This window comes from Trachemys scripta, chromosome 15 (assembly GCF_013100865.1).
Source record: "Trachemys scripta elegans isolate TJP31775 chromosome 15, CAS_Tse_1.0, whole genome shotgun sequence".
Classification (NCBI taxonomy): domain Eukaryota; kingdom Metazoa; phylum Chordata; order Testudines; family Emydidae; genus Trachemys; species Trachemys scripta.
This window is the reverse complement of record NC_048312.1, coordinates 17,208,369-17,232,594: the sequence shown is the minus strand read 5'-3', so window position 1 is coordinate 17,232,594 and position 24,226 is coordinate 17,208,369. Positions and strand designations below refer to the sequence as shown.

General features: G+C 45.0%; 2 protein-coding genes across 2 annotated transcripts in view; both read left to right on the top strand.

The window, feature by feature from the left end:
* The window catches only part of LOC117887912 (septin-2), a 61,388-nt gene extending 58,135 nt beyond the window's left edge, over positions 1 to 3,253 (top strand). The window contains exon 13 of the mRNA XM_034790693.1: positions 2,389 to 3,253. The gene's annotated coding sequence lies outside the window, so the exon portion shown is untranslated. The remainder of the gene's footprint in view (positions 1 to 2,388) is intronic.
* A 5,352-nt stretch (positions 3,254 to 8,605) lies between these two features.
* Positions 8,606 to 24,226, top strand: part of SEPTIN5 (septin 5) — a 67,236-nt gene continuing 51,615 nt past the window's right edge. Inside the window, exons 1-2 of the mRNA XM_034791628.1 lie at positions 8,606 to 8,770; positions 8,916 to 8,926. Coding sequence (XP_034647519.1) covers positions 8,728 to 8,770; positions 8,916 to 8,926 — 54 coding nt within the window. The 5' untranslated portion in view covers positions 8,606 to 8,727. The remainder of the gene's footprint in view (positions 8,771 to 8,915; positions 8,927 to 24,226) is intronic.

Genomic DNA, 24,226 nt, shown 5'->3' with positions numbered 1-24,226 from the left:
GAAACACTAGTGAAGTGAATCCATATAAAGAGAGCATGGTGAATTCTGACTTTCTCTAAGTGAAGCTTGTAAAATGAACAGCGAAGATCAGGTTGCTATAAATATTAGCAATTTTAGTGCACATAATTGTGCAAAATAAACAGATCTATTTTTTTTGACACTCCAGCTTTTTTCATGAATCTGCAACCCCAAATACTGTTGGCTTTTGGGATTGTTGATGGACACATTTCTCTTACACCTGCCAGACAGCCATGCAGCTGCAAAAGTTTACAATTTATTTCCTAGTTGGAACAAATGTAGCATAATAGCCTGTGTTTACAATCAGCTGCCCATGGACTCAGACTTATTTAGAGCTTCAGTGATGGCTTGCTTATTCTGTTCGGTTGTTTATTATGTGAAATGAGTTTAATATATTAGATGATTGGCGTGCTGCAGAAAATCTGCATTGTGAGAACCACAAAGAGCATAGGACCTTGACTACCTTCTAGTTTTTGTTAAAGCTTTTTTTCCACAGTGTAATTGTCACTGGGAACCCTAATCTGGATAAATGAAGTTATACCTTACTCTGTGTGTTTTTACTTGAGATGATAACTTCAGTGTTTCCTAGAATATTCCGTGCTATAGGCTCAGATAAGTGAGAAGATAAAACAAACATACCTTGCTGTGGACCAGCGGCCTACTGAATTTGAGTGTCCAGCTTGAGATATCTTTTAAAGGAGCCTGATTTTCAGAAAATGTTGAGCATCCATCCTCTGAAAATCAAGCCCTTTCAATGTATTACATGCTGGGTCATCCAAAACTGGAGGCACCCAAAATCACTAGTTATTTTTGAAATTGTAGGCCAGTATCTCTTGATTTAACTCTGAGTGCCTTTGGGTGAATTCTCAGAACAATCTAGCCATTTTCTTGCTAAGCTTAGGCAGTATTATAAGAGACAGCTTTGATAACACAAAGCTCATTTCCATTTAGCCTTAATTAGATGGAATCTTTGCATTTATTTTCCTTGATAGAAATAAAATTGTACGTTGCTGCTTAACAGACTGATTGGCCTTCAGGATGAGACAAGCTTCTTACATTCAGCACTGATCAGCTGAGCCACACCATGGCCCTTGCCTTCTCTCAGACTGAAGAGTGTATGGGCATGTGAGAAAATACATGTAACAACTAAAAATAGTCTCCTTCCTCTGCTCTTATTAGAGATTTGAATCCATTAGAGATTTGGGGCCAAACTCATCCCAGGAGTAAGTGGACATGATACCCACTAACTTCAGTGAGTTACTCTTGTTCACTCCAGCGCTGACTTAGGTCCACGTTGCGTGGAAACATAAGGGTTTTGGTCCCAGGGACTATGTTCATCAATGATTTAGATAATGGCATAGAGAGTACACATATAAAATTTGCGGATGATACCAAACTGGGAGGGGTTGCAAATGCTTTGGAGGATAGGATTAAAATTCAAAATGATCTGGACAAACTGGAGAAATGGTCTGAAGTAAATAGGATGAAATTCAATAAGGACAAATGTGAAGTACTCCATTTAGGAAGGAACAATCAGTTGCACACACACACAAAATGGGAAATGACTGCCTAGGAAGGAGTATTGCGGAAAGGGAGCTGGGAGTCATAGTGGACCACAAGCTAAATATGGGTCAACAGTGTGACGCTATTGCAAAAAAAGCGAACATCATTCTGGGATGTATTAATGGGAGTGTTGTAAGCAAGACACGAGAAGTAATTCTTCCGCTCTACTCTGCGCTGATTAGGCCTCAACTGGAGTATTCTGTCCACGTTCTGGGTGCCAAATTTCAGGAAGGATGTGGACAAATTGGAGAGAGTCCAGAGAAGAGCAACAAAAATGATGAAAGGGCTAGAAAACATGACTCAGGGAAGACTGAAAAAATTGGATTTGTTTAGTCTGGGAAAGAGAAGACTGAGGGGGACATAAGTTTTCAAGTATGTAAAAGGTTGTTACAAGCAGGAGGGAAAAAATTGTTTTTCTTAACCACTTAGGATAGGACAAGAAGCAATGGGCTTAAATTGCAGCAAGGGCGGTTTAGGTTGGACATTAGGAAAAACTTCCTAACTGTCAGAGTCATTAAGCACTGGAATAAATTGCCTATGGTGATTGTGGAATTTCCATCATTGGAGATATTTAAGAGCAGATTGGACAAACACCTATCAGGGATGGTCTAGATAATACTTAGTCCTGCCATGAGTGCAGGGGACTGGACTAGATGACCTCTCAAGGTCCCTTCCAGTCTTATGATTCTGTGATTTTATGTTATACTCTTTGTTGTGATGAGTGAGTCAAAAGCAAAACAACTTTGTCATTGATGAGTTATTCTTTTATTGTTTTCCATAATAAACTGTTTTCTTTTTCATTCATAGTGATACACGGTTCTCCTAAAAATGGATCAGTGCTTTATTCTGTTTGATGATGCTATTGAACACCAGTAACAACACTCAGATTTGATGCTGGATGCGGCAAGACCTTGGGGGGTGGAAAATGTCTTGAAGATTGTGTTGTGAAACAATATTTTTTTTATATATCCAACCTTAATCATGTTATCGGTATCTTTTTTTTTTTTATTCTCTTGGTAATTATGTCCTCATGCTTATAATGTGGGTTTATTATCCTTTCTGTATCCTTTTATACAAAAACTAGTACACCACGCTGTTTGTTCTAGTCATTGTGAGTGGGTTTAATATGATGTATCACATTTCAGCTAGGTTATTCTTGACAATTTTGTGATAAATACTAAAAAAAAATCTTGTGAACAGTTTACAGTAAATGTGTGTGATTGCACAGCATCCTAGTTTTCATTTGCTTTGTCTTAGTGGAAGCATTATATAACTTGTTAGTAGTTTATTCATAACTTTTCTCATATATAATATTAAAAAAAAGACTGACTCTGTAGGTTGTGCTTTTGTTTACTGTGGTAGCATCATTGCTGGTGGTTTGTATTTGCATAACGAAAAACAAAGGGTACAAAATGTTAATGCTACACCAGAGGTGATAGAGAAGCTGAGTTTCCTAAACCATTGTGCCTTAAATCATGTATTCACCCTGCATGCCAAATATCTTTCATGGATGCCTATGAAGACTTGTCTTCAGTTCTCAAATATTGCTTGCAAAAATTTCTGTCAAAGGCATTTTTATCCTTCAGCCAACTGAATGATGGCATGTACTGAACTTTTTATATATCATGACACTAACTTCCCTTGGAGTTTTATAATAAACTGAATGAACATGGAAAAAAAGTTGCACGTGTTATCCTTTAATTTTAAATCACCTGTACAATTTAATAACCAAAGAAATGTACAGTATTCTTTACTTTTTTTTTTTAGGGACTCAAGTATTTATCATGGAGATGGAGCCTTTTTCTTAGGGCTTGTCTAAACACACAAGTTACACCAATTTAGCTGAAATTGGTTTTAGAACCTGATTTCAATGGGAGTTCAGCGCCCAACCTACTTAGGTGTTTTTGAACAGGGCCGGCTCCAGGCACCAGCCCACCAAGCTTGTGCTTGGGACGGCACCTGGAGGGGGCCGGCGCAGCGCTCCGGCCCCCGGGGAGAGCGGGGCCACGGCCGGGCTCGCCGCCCTCCCCCTAGCGCTCTGGCTGCCCTCCCCCCCGCCGCCCTCTCGCCACCCTGCCCCCTGCCCCGCCGGGGCTCACCGCCCTCCTCCCAGGGCTCCGGCCCCCCTACCCCACCGCGGGGGGGGGAGGAGTGTGTGTGTCGGCCGGCGGCTTTTTTGCCTGGGGCGGCAAAAAAGCCAGAGCCGGCCCTGTTTTTGAAAATCCAGCTTATCTGCACCTTTACAGGCCTAAATACCTTTGAAAATCTGCCCCCAGACCTTGTTATGAACAAGTGAGTGTTGTGATTTCGTTTGTGTTTATCGAATGTATGGTCTTCACTTGCACTTCTTGTAATCCTGTGTGCACACACAGGAGCGTGTGTAGTAAATGTGGCATGTAGACCATTTAATACAGGGAAGTGTTCTGTGCTTAACTGGGACATCTCTTGGGAAATTGATTTACTCTAATGCTAGTGAATGGCAATGACTACTGTTTTATCAGGATGGTGTTGGCAAACAATTTGCTTCATGGGGATGTGTATTTTGGCTGTATTAAGCAATGTTAAACCGGGAAATTGTAAACTCCAGTGTTAATAGAGAAGCTGCCAAAGTGAAGTTAAAAGGAGAAATGCTGTGAATGACTTGTTCCTGTATTTATTCATAATTCTATTATTTCATCAAATCTTCTCAGAGGTGTTAAAAACTCTCTAATTGGAATTCTAGACCTATCTACTGAGATCCCAAGTACAGGGGGTTTTACTGTAAGCTTGTCTCTGACAAGTTGAGGGGATGAACATTCAGCTAGGTGAACCTATGTATTCTTTGTATTTGTCATATTTCTAAAGTGTTACTGCAACACTGTATGTTCTACAACTATCCTAAGTTGCTACACCACCTATTTGTGCTCATGGAAATCAGGAGACTACTAAGGCCTTCATTTCTAATCTAAGGATAGCTGCATGCCATGGGAGGTAATATGAAAGGTCTCTCTGTCAGAGCAAATGGAGGCCAGACTTCCAGAAGCATCTCGTGATATTTGGGTGCCCAAATAGATATATTTTTAAAAGGCCTGATTTTCCAGGAAGCGGCGAGCACCCTCCTTCTGAAAAATCAGGCCTCTCATGTTTTAATTTGGGCAACCAAAAATTGAGGCATCCAAAATAATCAGTCACAACTTTGCTTTTTGGGTGGGAACTCTATTTGCTTATGAAGTTTGTTCAATTGATTAGTGGCTGATGCTTCTGACTGTATCATTTTTGGAGTCTCATCAGGGATACTCCATTTTAAGAAATGGGAATACACTTGAATAAGGGTCCAATGATGCTCCATCCCATGCCTGATGACCTTTAGTAGAATGCCTTCAGTGTTCAAATTCATAATATTTTGAAGTATTGTTTCATTTTAGTATGATTTCTCTCTTCCCTAGCAACATCTAAAGTGATTCTTCAACTACATTTAGAAGTTTGCCTTTATTCAAACCCTCACAGTTTATCAAGAGGAACATATATTCATTGAACCAATGTTTGTTGTTGCAAGATGCCTGTCATAGTAGCTTTCTTGAGCTGCAGGTTTTGATCCTGTTTTTCCACTATGCTGTCACTCCTGGCAGGGCAGCATTAGTGTCAAGCACTGAATGACAAGTCCATTTTCCTTTGTGCACTCCACACAGGTGTTATCAGAGCAGATGTGAAGCTTTCTAGTATTGTGGGATAAAAAGCCTACATATGACTGTTTTAATGGCTATCTTTAGCAGGATCTGGAAGAGCATGATTACAATCTGTTCAATCTGCATTGCATTTAAAATTCTGTGGCAGACTAACAGTTTATGAAGCTGATGATTGGATTGTTGGTGCCTTTTGCTGTGTGGTGAAGACTAATGGCTTGTGGTTGTCTAGCGTCCCTAAAGGAGCAAATATGGAAACAATTATTGTACTTTGAAAGATTTTTCTGATGGTTGAATCAATGAATGAAAATGAATTTGGGATGATTTCATAGGGGTTTTTAAAACACATGCCTAAGATGGCCAACCTCCAACTTTACAAGTCTTTCTGTGTTTTGATTTGGGGTGGGGAGAGATGACAGAATAGCTGAAGTAATGGCCACAACAAGAACTTGAAAAGCCACTGCTATAGTATGTGTGCCAGGTTTGGTCCAACATATGGAACATCTATGTAATTATTATTTCAAGTACATCTATTACTATGCAAAACTCTTGTGTATTGTGCCCAAGAATCATGTATTATAATACACAAAGAGGAAGGCCACATATCTAAAGGTAGGCTTCAACAATGGGAAAACTGATTGAGCTGAACATAAACTTATCCTGCTTCTATACACAGCTTGTATATATATAGCTGGTATGAACTCGCTCTGTACTCTTTTGTGAGGGAGTTAGTAATCTTAAAGTACCCCATAGGTAATAGCCCTTGGCTGCTATTAGATTTTTGGATACTGATTTTTTTTCTTCACCGGTACTGTGGCTTGGATGAGAGAACTGCTTCCTTAGAAATCAGGTCTCCGGAGATTCCCATATGTGCCCCTTACCATTAATATGCTGTATAATAAGTCTCTAGTATTGTCCATAAATTACAGTCTAGTTCTGCTTGCCTGTAGAGGGTTTTGAATTCATCTAGGCTCATGATATGACAGGCCTGTCTCCCTTTAAAACACTGCATTTCAATTGGCAGAGTTTTCAATCATAATACCACCTCTTAAAGTGGAGTAATGGAAACATGGCAAATTGCTACTCTGTACGGTGTTTTTGTAGGGGGGGAAAGCTTGACTCATATTGTATCTTGAGGTAAATATGTTAAATCGCAGAGCATGTATTTTCTAATTGATCCAGTTAAAAAGACAGTCATCTCAATGGGGTTTCCCCTCTCTAATTTCTGTGGTTCTGCTCATTATTAACAACTGTTTCCTGCAATGGGTTATTGACAACTGTACTGCATGTCATAGGCTCTGATCCTGCAAATACTTACACCTGTACATAACTTTATGCAGATGTGTCCCAGTGACTTCAATGGGAGCAGTCATGTACCTAAAGTTAAGCATGGGCGTAAGTGTTTGCAGGATCAGTTATATTAAACAAAGTTTTCATGTTGGTGCTAACCCTTCCTTTACCAGTCATTAACATTACACTTCAAAGGCTGCATTAACGCAATGGTAAGGTAGCACAGTTAAAATCACTGTCAGGAAATGCAAAAGTTAAGGTTCCAGCAACAAGATAATTAATCTGTGTTTACACATGTGCTTTCTACTCCTCACTTTGCTAAAGGAATGAATTTACAAGACTGTAGGGTCTTTGGCGCAGGGACTGTCTTTACTCATGTCTCTACAGTACATAGCACAATAGGGCTCTGACCTGACTGGGTCTCTGCATAATAAAAGATTTATAAAATGAATGGGTCAATTAAAAACTTCAAATGTGAAAAAATCCTCATGAAGGCAATGCTTTCATAGATCCATAGGTTCTAAGGCCAGACGCATCCATTGTGATCATCTAGTTCAGTGGTTCTCAACCTATTTACCATTGTGGGCTGCATATGCAGCTCTCTGTGTTATCTGGGCTGCATCCACATAATATATATACTACCTGTATGGCCCTGAAGTTGTCACATGGGCCGCGGCTGTGTGCTGATTGGGCTGCAAGTTGGGAACCAATGATCAAATCTGACCACCTATGTAATACGAGCCATAGAATTAACCCAAAATAATTCTTAGAGCATGTCGTTCAGAAAAACATCCAATCCAGATTTTAAAATTTGGCAGTGATAGCGAATCCACCCTGACCCTTGGTAAATTGTTTCAATAGTTAATTATTATCATGGTTAAAAAGTTATGCTTTATTTATGGTCTGAATTTGTCTAGCTTTCACTTCCAGCCATTGGATCGTGTTAGCCCTGTCTCTAAGGTTGCACAGCTGTAGAATCTGTGGGAAAAGATAAGCTATGTTAAAGGTATGTCCATAAAGCAACCGGGAAACCCTTGTGTGGTAAAAGAATAGTCTTTCTATTCTAAATTGGTTCTTATACTGTGACCATCACCATAGTTTGCCTTAAAGAGGTTAGTGTCTTATAAATTAATGGGTCTACTTTTCTTCCTTACCCAGTGTGTTTTTCCATGTGCAGCCCTTGCACAGTAAAACACTGTTAAATTGTAACATCTGCTAGGGTAGTAGAGTTCTCAAATGACCTAACTGTATTAATGGTTGGCAATTAGAAGAAACCTAGTAAAGGTCCTTAGTGAGGATGACTTATTGTGGAGACTTGAACGTTCCAAATGCAGTCTTTCGATGCTTTTTGAATTAGCCTGGCTCACAAAAGTTGGAAATAGTGGGCTCCCTTTTATCTTAATTCATCAATGATTCCAATGTCCCTTAAATTTTAATAGTCCCACTGCAGGGAGCCTCAAGCATTGATAATTTTAGCTAACAGTCTTTTTATTTTAATGTAATGAGTAACTCACACAGGAAAAGGGGTGTGTGTGTGGGTGGTTGCATGAAAGTGGAGTGTAACTAATCCACCCTTGGGGTGTGACATTTAACAGGCCTAGCAGAAGTAGGGTGACCAGAGAGCAAGTTTGAAAAATTAGGACCCAGGTTTTTTGGGGGGGAGAGGGTATGGTTGCATACAGAATAATATTGGGATGGTTCCAATAATAGTAGATGCCTGGTCCAAGTTTAAAAAAAAATTCCTTTGCAAATGAGATTTAAATCATTCCAGGAAGGGGGAGATGCAAAGAGCATCCAGTGTGCAACCTGCAGCAACCCACCCCTAGACGCTGCTGCTTGTGAACTGGGGGCGGGTAGGCGATGCCTCTCTGCTGGAGGGAGGGGGAAGATGGTGGCTGCTGGGTGGGTTTTTAACGCGCTTGTGGGGGCAGCAGCAGCCCAGGCCCTGCAGGCTGGGGGGCGGGAGGGCTGGCGGCGGAAGGGCCGAGCGCGGGGCGCTGATTGGCTGAGTGCTGTGGGCTGGGCTGGGTTGCACGAGCGCTCCCCGGGGCCGGCCCAGCTCAGTAATGCAGCAGCGGCAGCAGCAGCCCCGGCCGACACGCGCACGCGGAGAGCGCTCGTGGCTGCGGGGCGCCCGGCGAGCCTCTGTCTCTGCAAAGCCGGCGCACTAGGGAGCCGCCGCCCGGAGCGCAGGATGAGCACCGGCCTGAGGTACAAGAGCAAGCTGGTCAACCCAGGTGAGCGGGGCTCCGGGGGGCGCGGGGTGGGGGGCGCCGGGGCTGGGCTCAGCCTCCCTCGCTCACCTCGTCTCTTCTCGCTTTCTCCCCTGCCGCCGCCGCCGCTGGGTTCCCCGCTGGGGTGCGAACACGGATCGCCCTGCAGAAGAAAAACAGGTAGGTGGGGCTTGGTCCTCCCCCGGCCCGGAGCTGGCAGGAGCGACCCCGGCCGCATTGCTGCCCTGTGGTGTGGATGGGGGACGATCTGCCGTGGGGTCCCCCCGGCCCTCTGGCCGCCCGTGTAGCGAGCGGGGGGCGGGGGCGCTACCTGTGCAGCCGGGGCTCGCTCGGCGTGTTTCTCCTTTGGATGCATCCCGTGCAATAGACCGTTAGCCCCGTGGGCCGGTACCCCGGGCGTGCGGAGCGGGGAGCTCGGGATCGAAGCAGACATTGCAGTATTCGGAGCACGGCCCCCTGTCAAACCCCTTACCCCCTTCTCCCCTCTGCACAATCCCTCCTCTCTCCCCCCGCTTGTTATTCTGGTTGATCCTCGCCTCAAGCCGCAGAAATGGGCACGCTGGGGACATCGGCTTTCGCTCTCTGGAGACGTGCGGGGATCGGGAGGGTGATGTAATCAGATGACATCAGCAGGTTTGGGGGTTCTCGGTTTGGTCTTTGGGAGGATTTAGGGTGGTTTTACAGGAAGAGGCATTTCCTCTCCACTAAGCTTGAATTCTTGGGTAGGGAGCGAGCAGCAGGGTCCTCCTGTGTGTGCTCGAACACCCACCATCATGGACAACCTCTGAAGGGAGATGCAGGCAGGGCCTGCCTGCCTGCAGCTGGGCGGAGTGGATGGAGCTGTACTGTATTCCATGAGGACCGGGGTAGGCAGTAGGAGGAGACAGTTAACACATGGGAATGCTACTACAGATTCTGTCAACAGTAGTGCCCCTGTTCCCACCCCTTCATCCTCTTGCCAGTTGCATTTTGGATGTTCCCTCTTGATTAGTCCTTCCTGTCCCAACAGGATTCTAATTCACTAGTCAGACCCGTACACCCTATAGCTTTCCGCCTATTGTGAGATCCTGTAACACTGTACAGCCTTCTGCTCCATAACAGTGCAACTTGTTTCACGGCAACCCAGGGGTTACCTAGTCATTGCAAAAAAACAATTAATTTTTTATGCAGCACAGTCAAGCACTGTTAAAAAGCTCTCGTGCATTTCTTGTAGTTGATGATAATTTGAAATGGTGGGAGGGAAATAAAATAAATCCAGTGATAGTGTGGTGATTGAAGCTTGGTAAATGTTTTTTTTCCAAACCTGAAGTGTATCACCAACATTTTCCCCTTCAGAGTTATTTTGAGGCTTGTTCTCCCAAACCCTCCCCCCACCCCCACCCCCAAATCTGGAAACATACAAGTTCTGCAAGTGTAGTAAAGCCAGATCAAGCTGTAAATCGGAAAGAGAATTGTGAATCTTAGCTTAGAGAAATCAATTATAAAAATGTGTGTAGTGTGTTTTTTTGTTTTTGTTTTTGTTAAAGGGAAACATTTCTGTATAACCCTCTTGTCTGCTCACTCCTGGTGAAAGAAGGAAGGCAGTGATGATGATTATTAATTTGTATGATTGTAGTGTGTAGACGCCCCTATCATGCTGCATAAAAATAGTGAGATAAAGTCCATGCTCCAGAGAGCTTACAGTCTAGATAGATAAGACAGACAAAGGGTGGGAAGGCAAGTAGGTATGGGGAAGTGAAGTGACTTGCCCAGCGTCACACAGGAGGTGAGTAGCATTAGAACACAGGTTCCCTGTCTCCAAGGCTAGTGTTCTATCTACTAGACCCCATCTTACATTTCAACATGTCACTCTGCAGCAGAGTGTGGTTTTCCACTGTTGAAAAGCGGGCCTGGCCTCATAAATACACAGATACTTGCATATATGTCCCTGTGTTTATATGGAGAATATAGCATGGGCCTTGCATGGAAGAGCACACTTAATTATGAGTTTGTGCCAGCCGAATTACTCATGAGTGGTGGAGTGAAACCAAGCTGTGAAAACAAAGCAATCTGCTGAAATGAGGGTAAACATCTAAATATGTCTCAGTCAGTTAATATCCTTATTTAACCAGGTTAAACCCTTCCAGAACAGGTTTTCATTTACAGTGCTGACCTGTTTAAGACAGCATCACAAATGCCGGCAGATAACAAAAAATGTACCCAGGCTGTACTTTTATGCCACTATACCAGCTCCTCAAATTTAATACAAAAGCCAATTATATAAATACCCTCCTAGAATAATAGTCTTCAGAGAAGGCAGTAAGAAATGACATTACAAGTATGGTATCATTCAGTAAAAATCTTGCACAAAATGTTATCTTAATGCCAGTGTCAGGCGCATCGTATGACTGATCTAATATGTCTGAGAAATCAAACAGAATGGTTTAAGAGAATATCGTACTATATTTGGTTTAGACCCGTGCTACCTTAGGACAGTGGTCAGGGAAGTAGTTTGTGTTTGTACATTGCCTAGCACAGTGGGACCTGGCTCCATGAATGGAGTCCCTAGGTGCTACCATAATACTGCTAATAAATCGCAATAGACTTCCTTTCTTGGAGAGAATGAGTGCTTTCCAAGGAACCTCCTGTTAATTGCGAATTTAGGCCTGAGCTTGTGCCACTGAAGCCGTTCCCTTCAGTGGGCACGGGGTCAAGTTGTTTGAGAGGAAGGGTGGCGGGTTAAGGCAGTGGACTGGGACTCAGGAGATCAGAGTTCCATTTCCAGCCTTGATTCAAGTCATTTAATCTCTCTCATTTTGCCAGCTACTTTCCTGCGGAGGGCATCCTGAAGGTAAATCCATAAGTACTTGAGGGGGGCAGTCTTGGATGATGAGCTATCCTGTAAGTATCTAGATAGAAGATATTGCCTTCTCACTGTGAGGGAGATCAGGTAGAGGTGGTGACATGGCTAATGAGACACAAGCCCTTGTGCAGAAGGGAAGATCTCTGGTGTAAACATTCCTACAGGAGAAATGAAGCAATTTGTATAAAGAATGTGTTGAGCAGTGAGCCAAGAAGGGCAAGTGCAGCTGATGGAGACTCTGCCAAAGCCTGAGGGCTCACTGTGGGTGGAATGCAGGTGAAACTGAGCACCTGGCTGAGTGGAGTGGATTGGCAGGCTCCCTCTGAACCTGCCTCTCTGCTCGTGAAGTCCGTGTGACTTTGTTTGGGGTGGTTCCCTGTGTCCCTGGAGGTTGGCTTCTGATGACTCAAGGTTGTTGTGTAGCCCAGTGCTCTTTGAAGTGGTGGTGGTGTGTTTAAAAGTCTATTAATGTGGGCAATATCCTTTTTAAACTGGGAGGGTGAGAACCAGTTCTTACAGTTTCTCTCTCACCCACATGAAATCGCTGAGCTGTTTGGGAGTGGAAGTATGGATTAGCTGGTGGATCCAGTTCTCTTCATGTGTTTGAAAGTACAATTTGTGCCTTCACATCCAGCTCTGTCCCTTTCTTTCCATGGCCACAATCAAAGGGTGACTCTTGGAAATGGGTCTGTACTGATCATTAAAAGTAAATGTTTGGGTCAAGTGTGTATGGGGGATGCTGTACAAAAGACAGGGTGTGTGTGTGTGTGTGTGTGTGTGTGTGTGTGTAAAGGTGTGGTTTGAACATAAGTCTGGACATCAGGAATTGTTTGAATTCAGTGTAATGAATCAGTTCTCCCCAAAATAATAATTGGCCTGAAAATCATGAGATTTGAAAAAGATTGTGCATTGTTGGGTTGGGTTTTCATTTACTTTCTGGTTCTTGAACCTTTAGGTTTCACATTTTCAAGCTATTATCTGAAATCAGGATGGCTGGAAACTTAAATGGAAATAAGGTGTAAGGAAAACCCTCAGATATCAGGAGTGTATGTGACATCGTCACTGATTGATTCCCTCACAATCTAGGGCAAATCAGTGTCCCTGTCTGTAAAATGGGGATAAAACTATTCACTTCACTATGGTGTTGTGAAGATGGATTAGCTGATGTTTGTGAAAAGGGCAGTATAAATGCTAAGACCTCCGATCCTGCAAGCAGCTTCTCATGCCTGTGCAGAGTCCTGTTGAAACCTATGCCCAAAAAGCTTGCAGGACTGGGACCTGTCCATGTGCATCTTTTAGTGTTGCCAACTCTCATGATGATTTGGTGTTTTTCTGAGAGCTCCAGCTCCTGGAAGTCACATGATTTTGTGAGACTCTGAGCTTTCATTAACAAAAAAAGAGGCTTTAGCCCTAATGTTAGTAGAGGAAACCTTCAAAATGTGGCCCGAGTCCAGGTGCAGAAACCGCAAGACAGGTAAACAGAACCCTACATCGCTTTGGCTTAAAAAATCAGGAGAGATTTAAAAAAAATAATCTCATGATTATGTAGGGCCTCACTCATAATTTCTTGAATGGTTGGCAGTACTGGATTGTATTCAGATGCACAGTGTGTTACAGTTTGTCATTTCAAATATGTTAGAAGACTTTAAAAATTTTTTCTTTTTTTTTGCTGAAGACGGAGTTTTATTTGCAGTTTGGTAAATGGCTTTTTTTTTTTTTCTTTTGGCCAGAGTTGTATAGTTTTTCATCGGTGTGTGGGTTAGTTTGTCCCTGATACACAGCTGCTTAACTTAGACTCCGAATCCATTGACATCTGTTCCAACCTATTAATTCTCACACTTGGCTCCACATCCTTGGCTTCCAAGAACAAGCTGCTGGAATGGGAGCAGTGAGTTGATCACAGAATCCTGAGGTAAATACTGGAAATGGTCTGAAAGCAGCACCTCTTTGCTTATTGGCTTTCTGTTGTCTGTGTAGCTTGGCCGGAGGAAGCGGAGGGGTGGAAGATTTGCACCTCACGGCTCTGTCAGCTGTGGTGTGTATGCTGCTGATTTTCTTTGGTTCAGCTAAAAAGGCAACTTGCTGTGTAGCCTCCCAAAGCAGACAACAGTTCAGTGCTAAGCACGGGTGTGTCAGGAGCTGGGGTGGGGGCTACAGTGTGTCAAGAGGTTCAGCCCTTGACTGGATCGCCTTCTGTCATGCATCTGTCCATATCGTTTTGTTGCAGGGGCCCCCTGCCATGCACAGATGGTCTATTCTGGGCAGGGAAAGCCTGGCCCAGGCAAGACTTACCGTAGTGGCATCTGATGTTTCCTTGCGTGACTTCTGAAGAAGGGGTAGCAAAATGAGGGCAGTGTACAGGCGGCTTGGTCGTACTGATCCAAACTGCTTGAGATCCGGGCACGGAACCTGGCAAATGGAATGATGCTGCTGTCATTATTTCAGCTAGTCAGTTATTCATGCTACAAATGGATAAAGTGGCCTGCAGGGAGGGCAGAGAAGGGGTTGAGCCCTCTGGGCATGTGCTGCCTCATACAAGTACAGCCCAGTACTTCATGAAAAGGAGAAGTAAGAATTTTCTGGCTGTGGATTTTCTCCTCCCAACTTCCACAAACCACTCAGCCACTTGTGCATGTGTCAGATGATGTAGCGGCAGGTTTCCAGGGCATGGTGCTGGGGCTTGTAGATGCTGTGGAGGAGAATTACAGGGACATTATCCAGACTTTTAGATGCTGAAGAGCATATTTAGGGCCTGATCCTGCCCTCACCGAAGTCAATAAAGCAGGATCCAAGCCCTGTTTAGGTCCTGCAGATGGTCTAGAGCAGCGTTTCTGAACGGTTGGGTCACAAAAGGCAGTGGGGCGAGGCATTGCAAGTGTTACAATCTAAAGCAAAGCAAATCTCGCTCTGCCCACTCCCCGCACCATGTTGTCCTTCCAAGTCAAGTGTTCTCTGTCAACCTCTCGAAATGCGCACACAAATCAATTACCTCGGGTTAGCACGGATCCTTTTATTTACAGTCGAGCCTCTTGAGTTCTGAACACCAGAGTTACGGACTGACCAGTTAACCACACACCTCATTTGGAACTGGACATACACCATCAAGCAGGAGCAGAGACCAACAACAACAAAAAAGCAGATGAAGTACAGTACTGTGTTAAATGTAAACTGCTAAAAAAATAAATAAAGGGAAAGCAGCATTTTTCTTCTGCCTAGTAAAGTTTCAAAGCCATACTAAGTCAGTGTTCGGTTGTAAACTTTTGAAAGAACAACCAGAACGTTTTGTCCAGAGTTACAAATGTTTGAGTTACCAACAGCCTCCATTCCTGAGGTGTTTGTAACTTTGACATTCTACTATATACTCTTCTGGTAAATGTAAAGGGATCACACAATTTTTTGATGTTGAATAAGGAATTCCCAAGCTGAAAAGGCTGAGAAAGTGTTCCAGAGAGAAAAGCAAGCGTATCAGTTCACTATGTTCTGGATAGTTTTTGTAGTTCGACTTCTCTTTCAGTTGCCTGATGGATCATATTTTTAAATATTTGGAAATCCTATAAACCAGACAAAAGGCATATTCATCCAGCTAGTCTCCCTCCTGCCCCTCGACAGGGCATGGTTGTACCCTACCATATATTTGTTACTTCTTTGCCCAGTTTAATTTTAAATATCCCAAGCAGTGGGGCTTCCACTGCTTTCCTGGGGACATGCTCACAATTTTCATTAGACTAAATTCTCCTTTACTTACTTTCATTCTGTTGCACCTAGTGATTCTGTGGATACCACACCAGTTCAGCAAAGCATTTAAGCATGTGCTTACTGCTTCGCTGACTCGAAGCCTAGATAATTCCTCTCTGGCCTTAATGTTTCCACATTTTGTGGGCAGTTTTCATGTCTCCCAGTATAGATCCCACTTAACCAAGTCAAACTGAGGCCCTGGCATGGTATCAGGGGAATCTTGTCTTTCCTCATATGTCAGTCCCTCCAGTTAATTCATTTGTGTTGCTCTTATCTGAGCTCCAGTATGCAAGTAGGGGGACACTCACATGGTCAACACCTGGAGTTTGCAAACATTCTGCCCCAGGAGCTGAGATTTCTATAGCATCATGTTATCTCACCGCCCTTTGAGAAAGGGAAATCCTAGGTCTTGGTGCTAAAGGGTTAATGAGCAGAAGCCAGTGGCCTCTTGAACTATATTGCTTCACTAGGCCTGGTGTTTGAGTTATTGTAGCAGCAAAAGATGGTGTACAGGAAAACCACAACGGACAATTATTCAATATTTACAGACCATATACAAGAGGTGTTTTGAATACATACTGCATGGAGAAAATCTGCTAAGTATATGTGTGCATGTTAGCAGGGAGTGTCTTAGTACATGGAATAATTCTCATGTGGGCAGGTTTGTGTGTATTTCTGTGTCTGCAGTGTGGTTAGCCTCGAAGCGTAGGAAAAAAGAGGTCTGTTTTCTGTCACACATTCCTCTTGTATGGTGAGTTGTGCAATGTCCCTGGGCTGTAGAGCAGTTCACACAGTTTGTCTTCATGGAGAGGGTGCTGCCTATCTGTGATCGAGTGTGATATGCTGCACGGCTGCAGTGGGGAATAGGGTCCCAAAACGTACGTACCCACCCTGTCAGTACGTGGATTACAGTTATTCCAAGGCTGCTCTATCCAACGTACTTATATTTAAAAAAAAAAAAAATGGATGGTATCATATACTGATAAATTGCATTTGTGTGTCATGCCACCCTCTAGTAGCAAGGCCATAGACAGAATAAAGGACACCCTATTACCACCGCTCAAGTGGGGAAAAACTGTGCTTTTGGGGTGGAAAGTCTAGGTTGCTAAGTTCCAGTTTCTTAGGAATGTGTGTGAGATTGTTTCTGCAGCCCCTGAATTGCTTCTAGTTTGACTTTGTCATTCAAAACTAGATCCCATCTTGCCCCTTCTCAGGGATAATCAGGGCCTCTCTCTCCCAAAGCCAACCTGTGAGAGACGGTTAATTTCTGGATACCTCCATGCCAGAGCGATGTCAACAAATTGAAGGGAGTTCAGAGAAGAGCAACGACAATGATTAAGGGAGAAGAGGGACGGACTGACTGACTGAGGTAAGCTTGGCCCAATGCTGGCCAAGGGAAGCGGAGAGGAAGTGAAACCCTGCACAAGTAACTGAAAGGGAGTGACCCTCTCTCCGAGGAGGGAGGACAATCGTTGGGGGTGTGTGTGTGTGTGTGACTGGGATTGGTAGAACTTGCCAGGCATGAAGTTAAACAAAGAGACATTGCGGATGAAATATCAGATGCTTTCCAAAGGTGGAATCGTAGATTGTGGAGCAGCGTCTGTAGGGACATGGGTGGGAGCTGGGGTGTTTAAAACCCGGCTGGCCTGGACTCTGTAGGGAACAATCCCACATTGGCAGAGGGAAAGGCTATGGGAACCTACAAGATCTTTCCATCTCTAATTTCTGATTCAGCGAGCTTGGGGCTTTCACTCCCCTTTTCATTGTGAGCTGTTCTTTCGTCCCTATAAAGTAACTTCTTTCCTCCTTCCACCTGCAAAGCATCATCTACATCAGTGGTTCTCAAAGCCAATCTGCCGCTTGTTCAGGGAAAGCCCCTGGTGGGCCGGGCCAGTTTGTTTACCTGTCGTGTCCGCAGGTTCAGCCGATCGCAGCTCCCACTGGCCGCGGTTCGCTGTCCCAGGCCAATGGGGGCTGTGAGAAGCCGCGGCTAGCACATCCCTTGGCCCACACCGCTTCCTGCACCCCCATTGGCCTGGAGCAGTGAATCGCGGCCAGTGGGAGCTGCGATCAGCCGAACCTGCAGACGCGGCAGGTAAACAAACCGGCCAGGCCTGCCAGGGGCTTTCCCCGAGCAAGCAGCGGCCCAAGTTTGAGAACCACTGATCTACATACAGCCGGTGCTGCTGTCTGAGCATGAGTGGCCTCCTCTGACACTGTAGTGTTGGCCCTACACTAGCCACAAGGGGGTGCAAAAGCGCATTGATGGTTGCACCCTTCCCTACCTGTCTGGCTGCTGAGCACTTGGCTGCTCCAAACTGAGAATCACGAGGGCCTGGGTCCGTCCTGGCTCCAGCTCTCCTGCTCAGCTGCTTTTTGTGCCGTTTCCTGAAATGTTGGGAATGACTTATTATGCTTTTGCTTTTCTCGACTACTTGTGGTTGTGTGGGCGTGGAGCTGGAATGCCCTGCCTCTGCCTGCGCTGGTGGAGTTTGTGCTGCTCTCCCAGAGCGATTGCTGGCAGGGGATCAGCTCTGGAAGCTACAGTTTGAGAAAATAAACCACAGGATCTCATGTGGGAGCTGCGGGAGACTAGACACAAACAGTGAACCCGTCCCAACTGGCCTCTGGACATTCTTGGTTCGTAAATAAGAGAGAAAAAATGATCCATTAAAGCAGGACTATGGGACAAGAGGCTCTATGATGGAATCTCTCCCGCCTGCTTTCTGCAAGGAGAAAGCCATGTTAGCACAGGGATGGTTTAGGCACCAGAATCTTTTGGTCGCTGCATTTAATTTGTTGTTGGTTTTTATTGCACTAGCAATCCAAGGTCCCGGTCAGGAGCAGTGTTTTGTGCAAACACAAGAATACGATCTGGTAGTTGGACTATTGAATTGTGCCTCACAGCTATTTTTAAAACTGGCTCCCATGTAAGTCACTTTGCTTTCAACTGTTCAAACTTTTGTGTAGCCTATTCTCTATTTTCTCAGTGTGGGAACTTTTCTACTCATGCTTCTCACCCCTTGTGCTATATATACGCACAGAGAGTATGTTTTCCCATTCAACGCCAACTGCAGCCTTTGATGATTATCTCTTATTTTAGGATTAATTATATAGCCAGGTGCAACCCAGGACACTGCTCAGCTGGGTTCCTCTACATACTGTCCACCTATATGGTATTTACATGGGCCGCATCCCTGTAGTAGCTGAGTGCTTACAGTCTCTGTCTCATAACCCCCCTGTGAGGTAGGGCAGTGCTATTCTCTCCTTGTACAGCTGGGGAACTGAGGCACAGAGAGACTAGGTGACTTGCCCTGGCTCACACAGGAAGTCTTGGTTGCAGCAGGGAATTGAACATGGATCTCCCAAGTCCCACTGGACCATCCTTCCTTTCTAATAAATAGTTTTACTAGTCTCTAGCTAGTCGCAGTATGGTGCTCTGTTACAGTTTCAAAGGTTCTACTGCCTGTCCCTCTTGGGCGTTGTTAACCATTTGGGTGATAGCAGGTACTGGAAGTGCCAGTGAGCAGTTTTGGAAATAACCCACCTGTACCAATAATAATACTCCTCTAACTCCTTCGACTGGAAGATCTCAGAGCCCTTTACTCCTGTTAAGGGTTCAATCCTACAATGGGCTGAGTGCCTCCAACTCCCCCCAAAGCCAATGGGAACGGAGGATGCTCAGCACCTTGTAGGATCAGGCACTAATGACCTAAGACTCCCAGTGCTGGTGGAGGGAAGTGTTTGCCCCATTTTACAGACAATGAGGCAACTTGAGGTCCAGGGCAGCTCACACAGCAAGTTAAGCTCATTCCAGGGGCTGATGTGGAGCTTATACGCTCATTGTTCATTTATGTATTTTGAAAAGGTTCCCTCTCCCTCTAAGGGAGCTCTTGGCAGTGTGTATATTTATTATGAGAGAGGCAGGTTTTCGGGGAGAACGGTAATTAAACGGGACTTGGTGCTTGTTAGCCTACTATGTTCTGGGAGGTGAAATCAGGCATGTGCTTGGGAACAGATCCAGCTCTATGCCTGATGCTCTGTATCAACTGGCTCATACGCTACTTTACCAGCAGGTCCAGGGTTCCCAGGGATGCCCTGTTCTGTCAAACCCTGAAGAGATGAGGTGAGTCACAGCTTGTTCTCAGAACATCCTCGGTTACCGTGCTCCCCAGCTGTTCATTCTGGTACCAATAGCTGCATTTGAGGCGCACCTAACTTCACCTCAGTAATTCTGCAGGCCGGCGTAAGTAACCCAGCCCAGTGCAGCTCTGGCTAAGTGCTCCCTGGTGCTCTCGGCGCTTGCAAGGTTCAGAGGATTTGAAGTGACATCTCAGAATGATTTTAATAAACAAAACAAACTGGGAAAGGATGCCAAGGCTTCCTCTGTGTCTCCTCTGTTCTGTGGTGCTATCTCTGGCACTTGAATAGAAAGGCTGCATGTCATCGGATTGTTCTGTGACTATTATTTTTAGCAGCCCCTTATACCACTTGTGAAAAGCCTTCCTGTTCGTTGTGGTAGGACCAGCCTTCGGCAGCTGCTCCTAGGCTCCCGCCGGTGCCAGGAGCTATGCTGTGTAGTTTGAATTGCTGCTGGCATCTGAGCATCTCTCTGGTCCCCCGTGGTTATGCTGTCATGGGCAGATGTCAATCAATAGCGGAATTGTTTTCTTGGTAAACAAACGTTGGTGTGTGTGGAAGGCACAGAGAGCTGTATGGACCGGTGGGACTGGTAACTTGTACATGGAGCACACCGCCCCCGTCACAGCAGGGTACTCGAGGCTGGCTGGCCTGAAATTTGATCTGATCTAGCTTATCTGTTTACAAAGTGCGTGTGACTTTTTATAGTCCTATTTCATATGTGGAACTTTTCATGCCAAAGAGCTTCTCAGACATATACCGTGTCCATCCAGGGGCGCTGGAGTGCAGCAACCTATGGGCTGGAGGGTGACACGCAGCCTGTGCACAGCAGTGATGGGGGAGGAAGTTTTGGTCAGGGACACCAAACCTGTGCGCTTATAACTGGTATCAAAGAAATGTCCATATCTGTGTGGAATTGGCAGGCGGGATCTCTGTTTTCAATTCCTCATGCGAAAGACACCCAATGCATTTCATGGCGCTTGGTTTGTCAGCCTCAGAAGGGTGAAGGGTAGTGCTGACCTTGTGGGGATTGGAGCCGGTAGAATCTATTGATATTTTAAACCCGATGCTTACAGCTTAGAGCCCTGTCCTTTGGGATTTCATTTCTTCCCCTTTAAAATAAATCCTTCAGTCTTTTTTCTTTCTTGTTTATTTTCTTTAAGAAACCAAAGCAGCAGCCCGGCCCTCATCAGGAACCCTACAATAATAAGCCAGAGTGTGTTTGCCTTGAAGAAAAACAGATCTCAGCTTTGCGCTCCCAGGGCGGTCGTTGTTTCTCTCTTTATGCTCATTTATGAGTTTTATAATTATGGCAAAAATACCTTGCTGGAGTACCCTGCAAAAAAATTCCCTAAATGCAGGCTGTGAAGTCAGCCTGGACCTGTTGATTTGATAAAGTACCGTGGGAACACTCAGTGCAAAAGAAAAGAGAGCAAGAGAGACGTGTTACAGTGGTTGGATCACCGGAAATACTAGTCAGGATCAGGTTTGTGTGTGTGTATCTATATTCTCTCTCCCTCTCTCATTTTATTCTGTGTCTATACAAAACAAGACACTTGTCATTGTTAGACACACGCGGGCACACATACAGTAACAAGTGACTTGTGCTGGGTCTTCCCCATCCCATTTCTCTCTGCTCTGCTAGTCAGAAATACCAGTGTTACAGCTCAGAGGCCATATTCTGGCCCAATCTTCCCACCTGACATCTCCCTGGACTGTAGAATTTGCTCAGTCCCAACGTGGTGGGGAATGTCCCAGGCTACAGGGACACCCTTGTAGCCAATTCCTAGATTCCAAGGCCTGAAGGGACCATTGTGATCATCTAGTCTGACCTCCTGCATAACAGAGGCCAGGGAACTTCCCCAGTTCCAGCACAGAGTTGATGCGCGTGGTACGGTGTTCTGATTAAACCTTCCTTGGTCACCGGGGGTGTACCTGTATGGGAGATTGAATCTCTGACTGGGCTGGGGGGTGACGGTGGGGCAAAATGGAAGATTAAAGGGAAATACTTTTTTAGAATAATTTTTCTAGTGTAAAAATACCTCCAAATGTAGACAAAAGTGTGGTCAGAATGCTGGACTTGGATTCAGGAGATCTGGCTTCCAGACTGTGCTGGGTCACCTTGAGCAGGTCCCTTCTGAGCTCCCTGCCTCAGTTTCCCCTTCCACACTTTTGTGTATCTTGTCTATTTAGGCTGTTTGTACAGTGCCTCACATTGTGGGGCTCTCCTCTTGGTTGGGGCTTCAATGTGCTGCTGTCTTAGGCCTTGTACACACTACCACTTATGTCAGTAAAACTTACTTTGCTCAGGGGTGTGAATAAGCTACAACCAGAGTGACGTTACACTGACCTAAGCGCTGGTGTGGACAGTGTTATGTCGGCGCATCTCGCAGAGATGGTTTTATTATGCCGACGGGAGAGCTGTCGCACTTCTAGTGTAGACTAGCCCTTACAAATGGCATAATGCAGTTTCCATCCTCTTTAATAGGAGCCATATACCAAGGACAAAACAAGCTGTGACACGCATAAAGTTCTGGGCACGTTACGTGCCATACCTGTGCCTGGGGTTTGCTTGGAAACATTTAGCCCTAAGTTCCTTTAAAACATTCTGGTTTGACTTTGGTCTGTATCACAGGCTCCAAAAGGCATTGGAGGGGATCTAATCTGCTGTTGTACCTGATTCAAGGGGCTGTGCATGTGTGTGTGTGTGTACGCGTTTCCCTCTCTGTGAGGTATGTGTGAGGCTCATTCTCAGTTAACCCATCCTAAGAGCATCATTACGCTGTCCTTTTAGCACTGTGACCATTTCCATTTATTTTGGGGTTGCCTCCTAGCAAAACAGTTTAGTGAACACAATTTTTCCACTACATTTCTTCCAAATTCTCCCTAACAATAGGTACTGTTGTGCCTTGCGCTTTGAACAGCCACAGCGTTTACACTCAAATGATTTCCTGTCTTGTTTAATATCTTTTTTTATTACTTCATTTCTTTTGACTTCTGAAAATCCTCTGTAATCATTTCAGAGGTGGCACTTGCATGAACCCTGTTGTGCCGGCGCCTGCTTCCTTAGAATCTAATGCTGTTCACTTTTGGTAAATTCTAGTGATGGATCGTTTCAGAGGCAACACAAAAAGTCAATGAAATCAACAATCATGCAAAAAGATATGCACAGTGGTGGTTAGCAATTCCTCCAAAGCAAGGCTTTATCAATGAGCCATCGTTAACAGTCTTGCCACAGGGCAACTGGGGATTATACCAACGACTTTGATTGGATCAGCTTTAAATTATCATGGAAAAGAAGGCTGAAACAGCAACAAGACCAAAGACAAAAATATCAGCAAAGAACAGAGACTGTACCAAGAGCCTGAGCCATTATCTCATACCAGGCAGTGATGCTGTCTGGTGTTTTATTACTACTTCAGGCGGGAATCTGACCCTCCGGGTACATCGACAATGGGGGAAAAACAAAACCAAACCTGTGGCAGGCAATATCAAAGCCTGGGTCAACTGACTTCGGCTGCAAGCAGGGCTAAAAATAGTAGTGTAGACTTGAGACTGGGGCTGGAGCCCAGGCTCTGAGACCTTCCCCCTCACTGGGTTTCGGAGCCCAGGCTCCAGCCTGAGGGTGAAGGTCTCCACTGCTCTTTTGAGCCCCACACGCCCAAGTTACTTGCCGCGAGCTCTGAGAGTTGTTTCGGTGGGTCTTTTTTTGCAGCGTAGACGTACCCTGCGTGATCTTTCTTGACTCGGTTTTGGTTTTAATCGTTCACTCCAAATACTGTTGTCATAGTATCAGTGATGAAATTTACCAACGTTACAGGACTGGGTTTTGAACCCTCTGTTTTTATGTTAAGATCATAATGCCTCTGCGGAGCCCATTCTAAGCACAGGTATAATGGGGCCTCTGGGCATTCCAGCAATAGTATGATGGGGTTCTTATTATTATTTATCTATCTTGAGGCAGTGTCCCAGTTGTGGACCCAGAACCCCATTGTGCTAGGCATGGCACAAACAGAATGAAAAGACATTCGCTGCCCTGGAACGCTTATAATCTACATCATGTTACCAAATAATAATGAGAACCTACTTCTTCCAAATTTCCCAGAAAGCTGACACTGGGCAGGGGAAGTGGGCACCTAGAGATGAAAAGCACCACTCTGAGAATTCTGTGTTTCTGGAAATGCTCCCTGTAGAGTGTGGCCATTTTCTAGGCCGGCCCATTTACTCAAGTCCTGCCATTGGCCTGCGCGAATACCGGGGCCATGTGCTGTATTGCAATAATGGCTAATGCATCTTCCCTATCTCCCCCCACCGTGTAACTCAGCTACGTTCTAGTCAACGTGAAAGGGTCTGTTGCAAAAATTCGGACATCTCCCATGAATGGGCCTCTGCTGAGTGGTTTACACACCTGGTGGCATGAGCATAGTTGGCTTTTATGTGCTGTGGCCCATGGATTAGGCATGGCTGCATCTAAGAAGGGGAAGAGAATTTAAGTTAGGAAAATACTGTGTGCGGGAGGTCCAGAGCTGCTCTGGATGGCCTTTTCATCCCAAGGCTGTAAAACGCAGTAAGAGACGTTGATCTGTGAGCGGCTTCAAAGGGCTCTGGCTCCTCCAGTAGTTTTTGTACCTCTGGAGCAGGGAAACACAGATTTATTTGGCATGGCTCTGTTGGGCTGTTTGCAGGGAACTTTCCAAGCCTGTTCATGTTTCCATAGGAAGTTTCCTTGCTGGAGCAGGAGT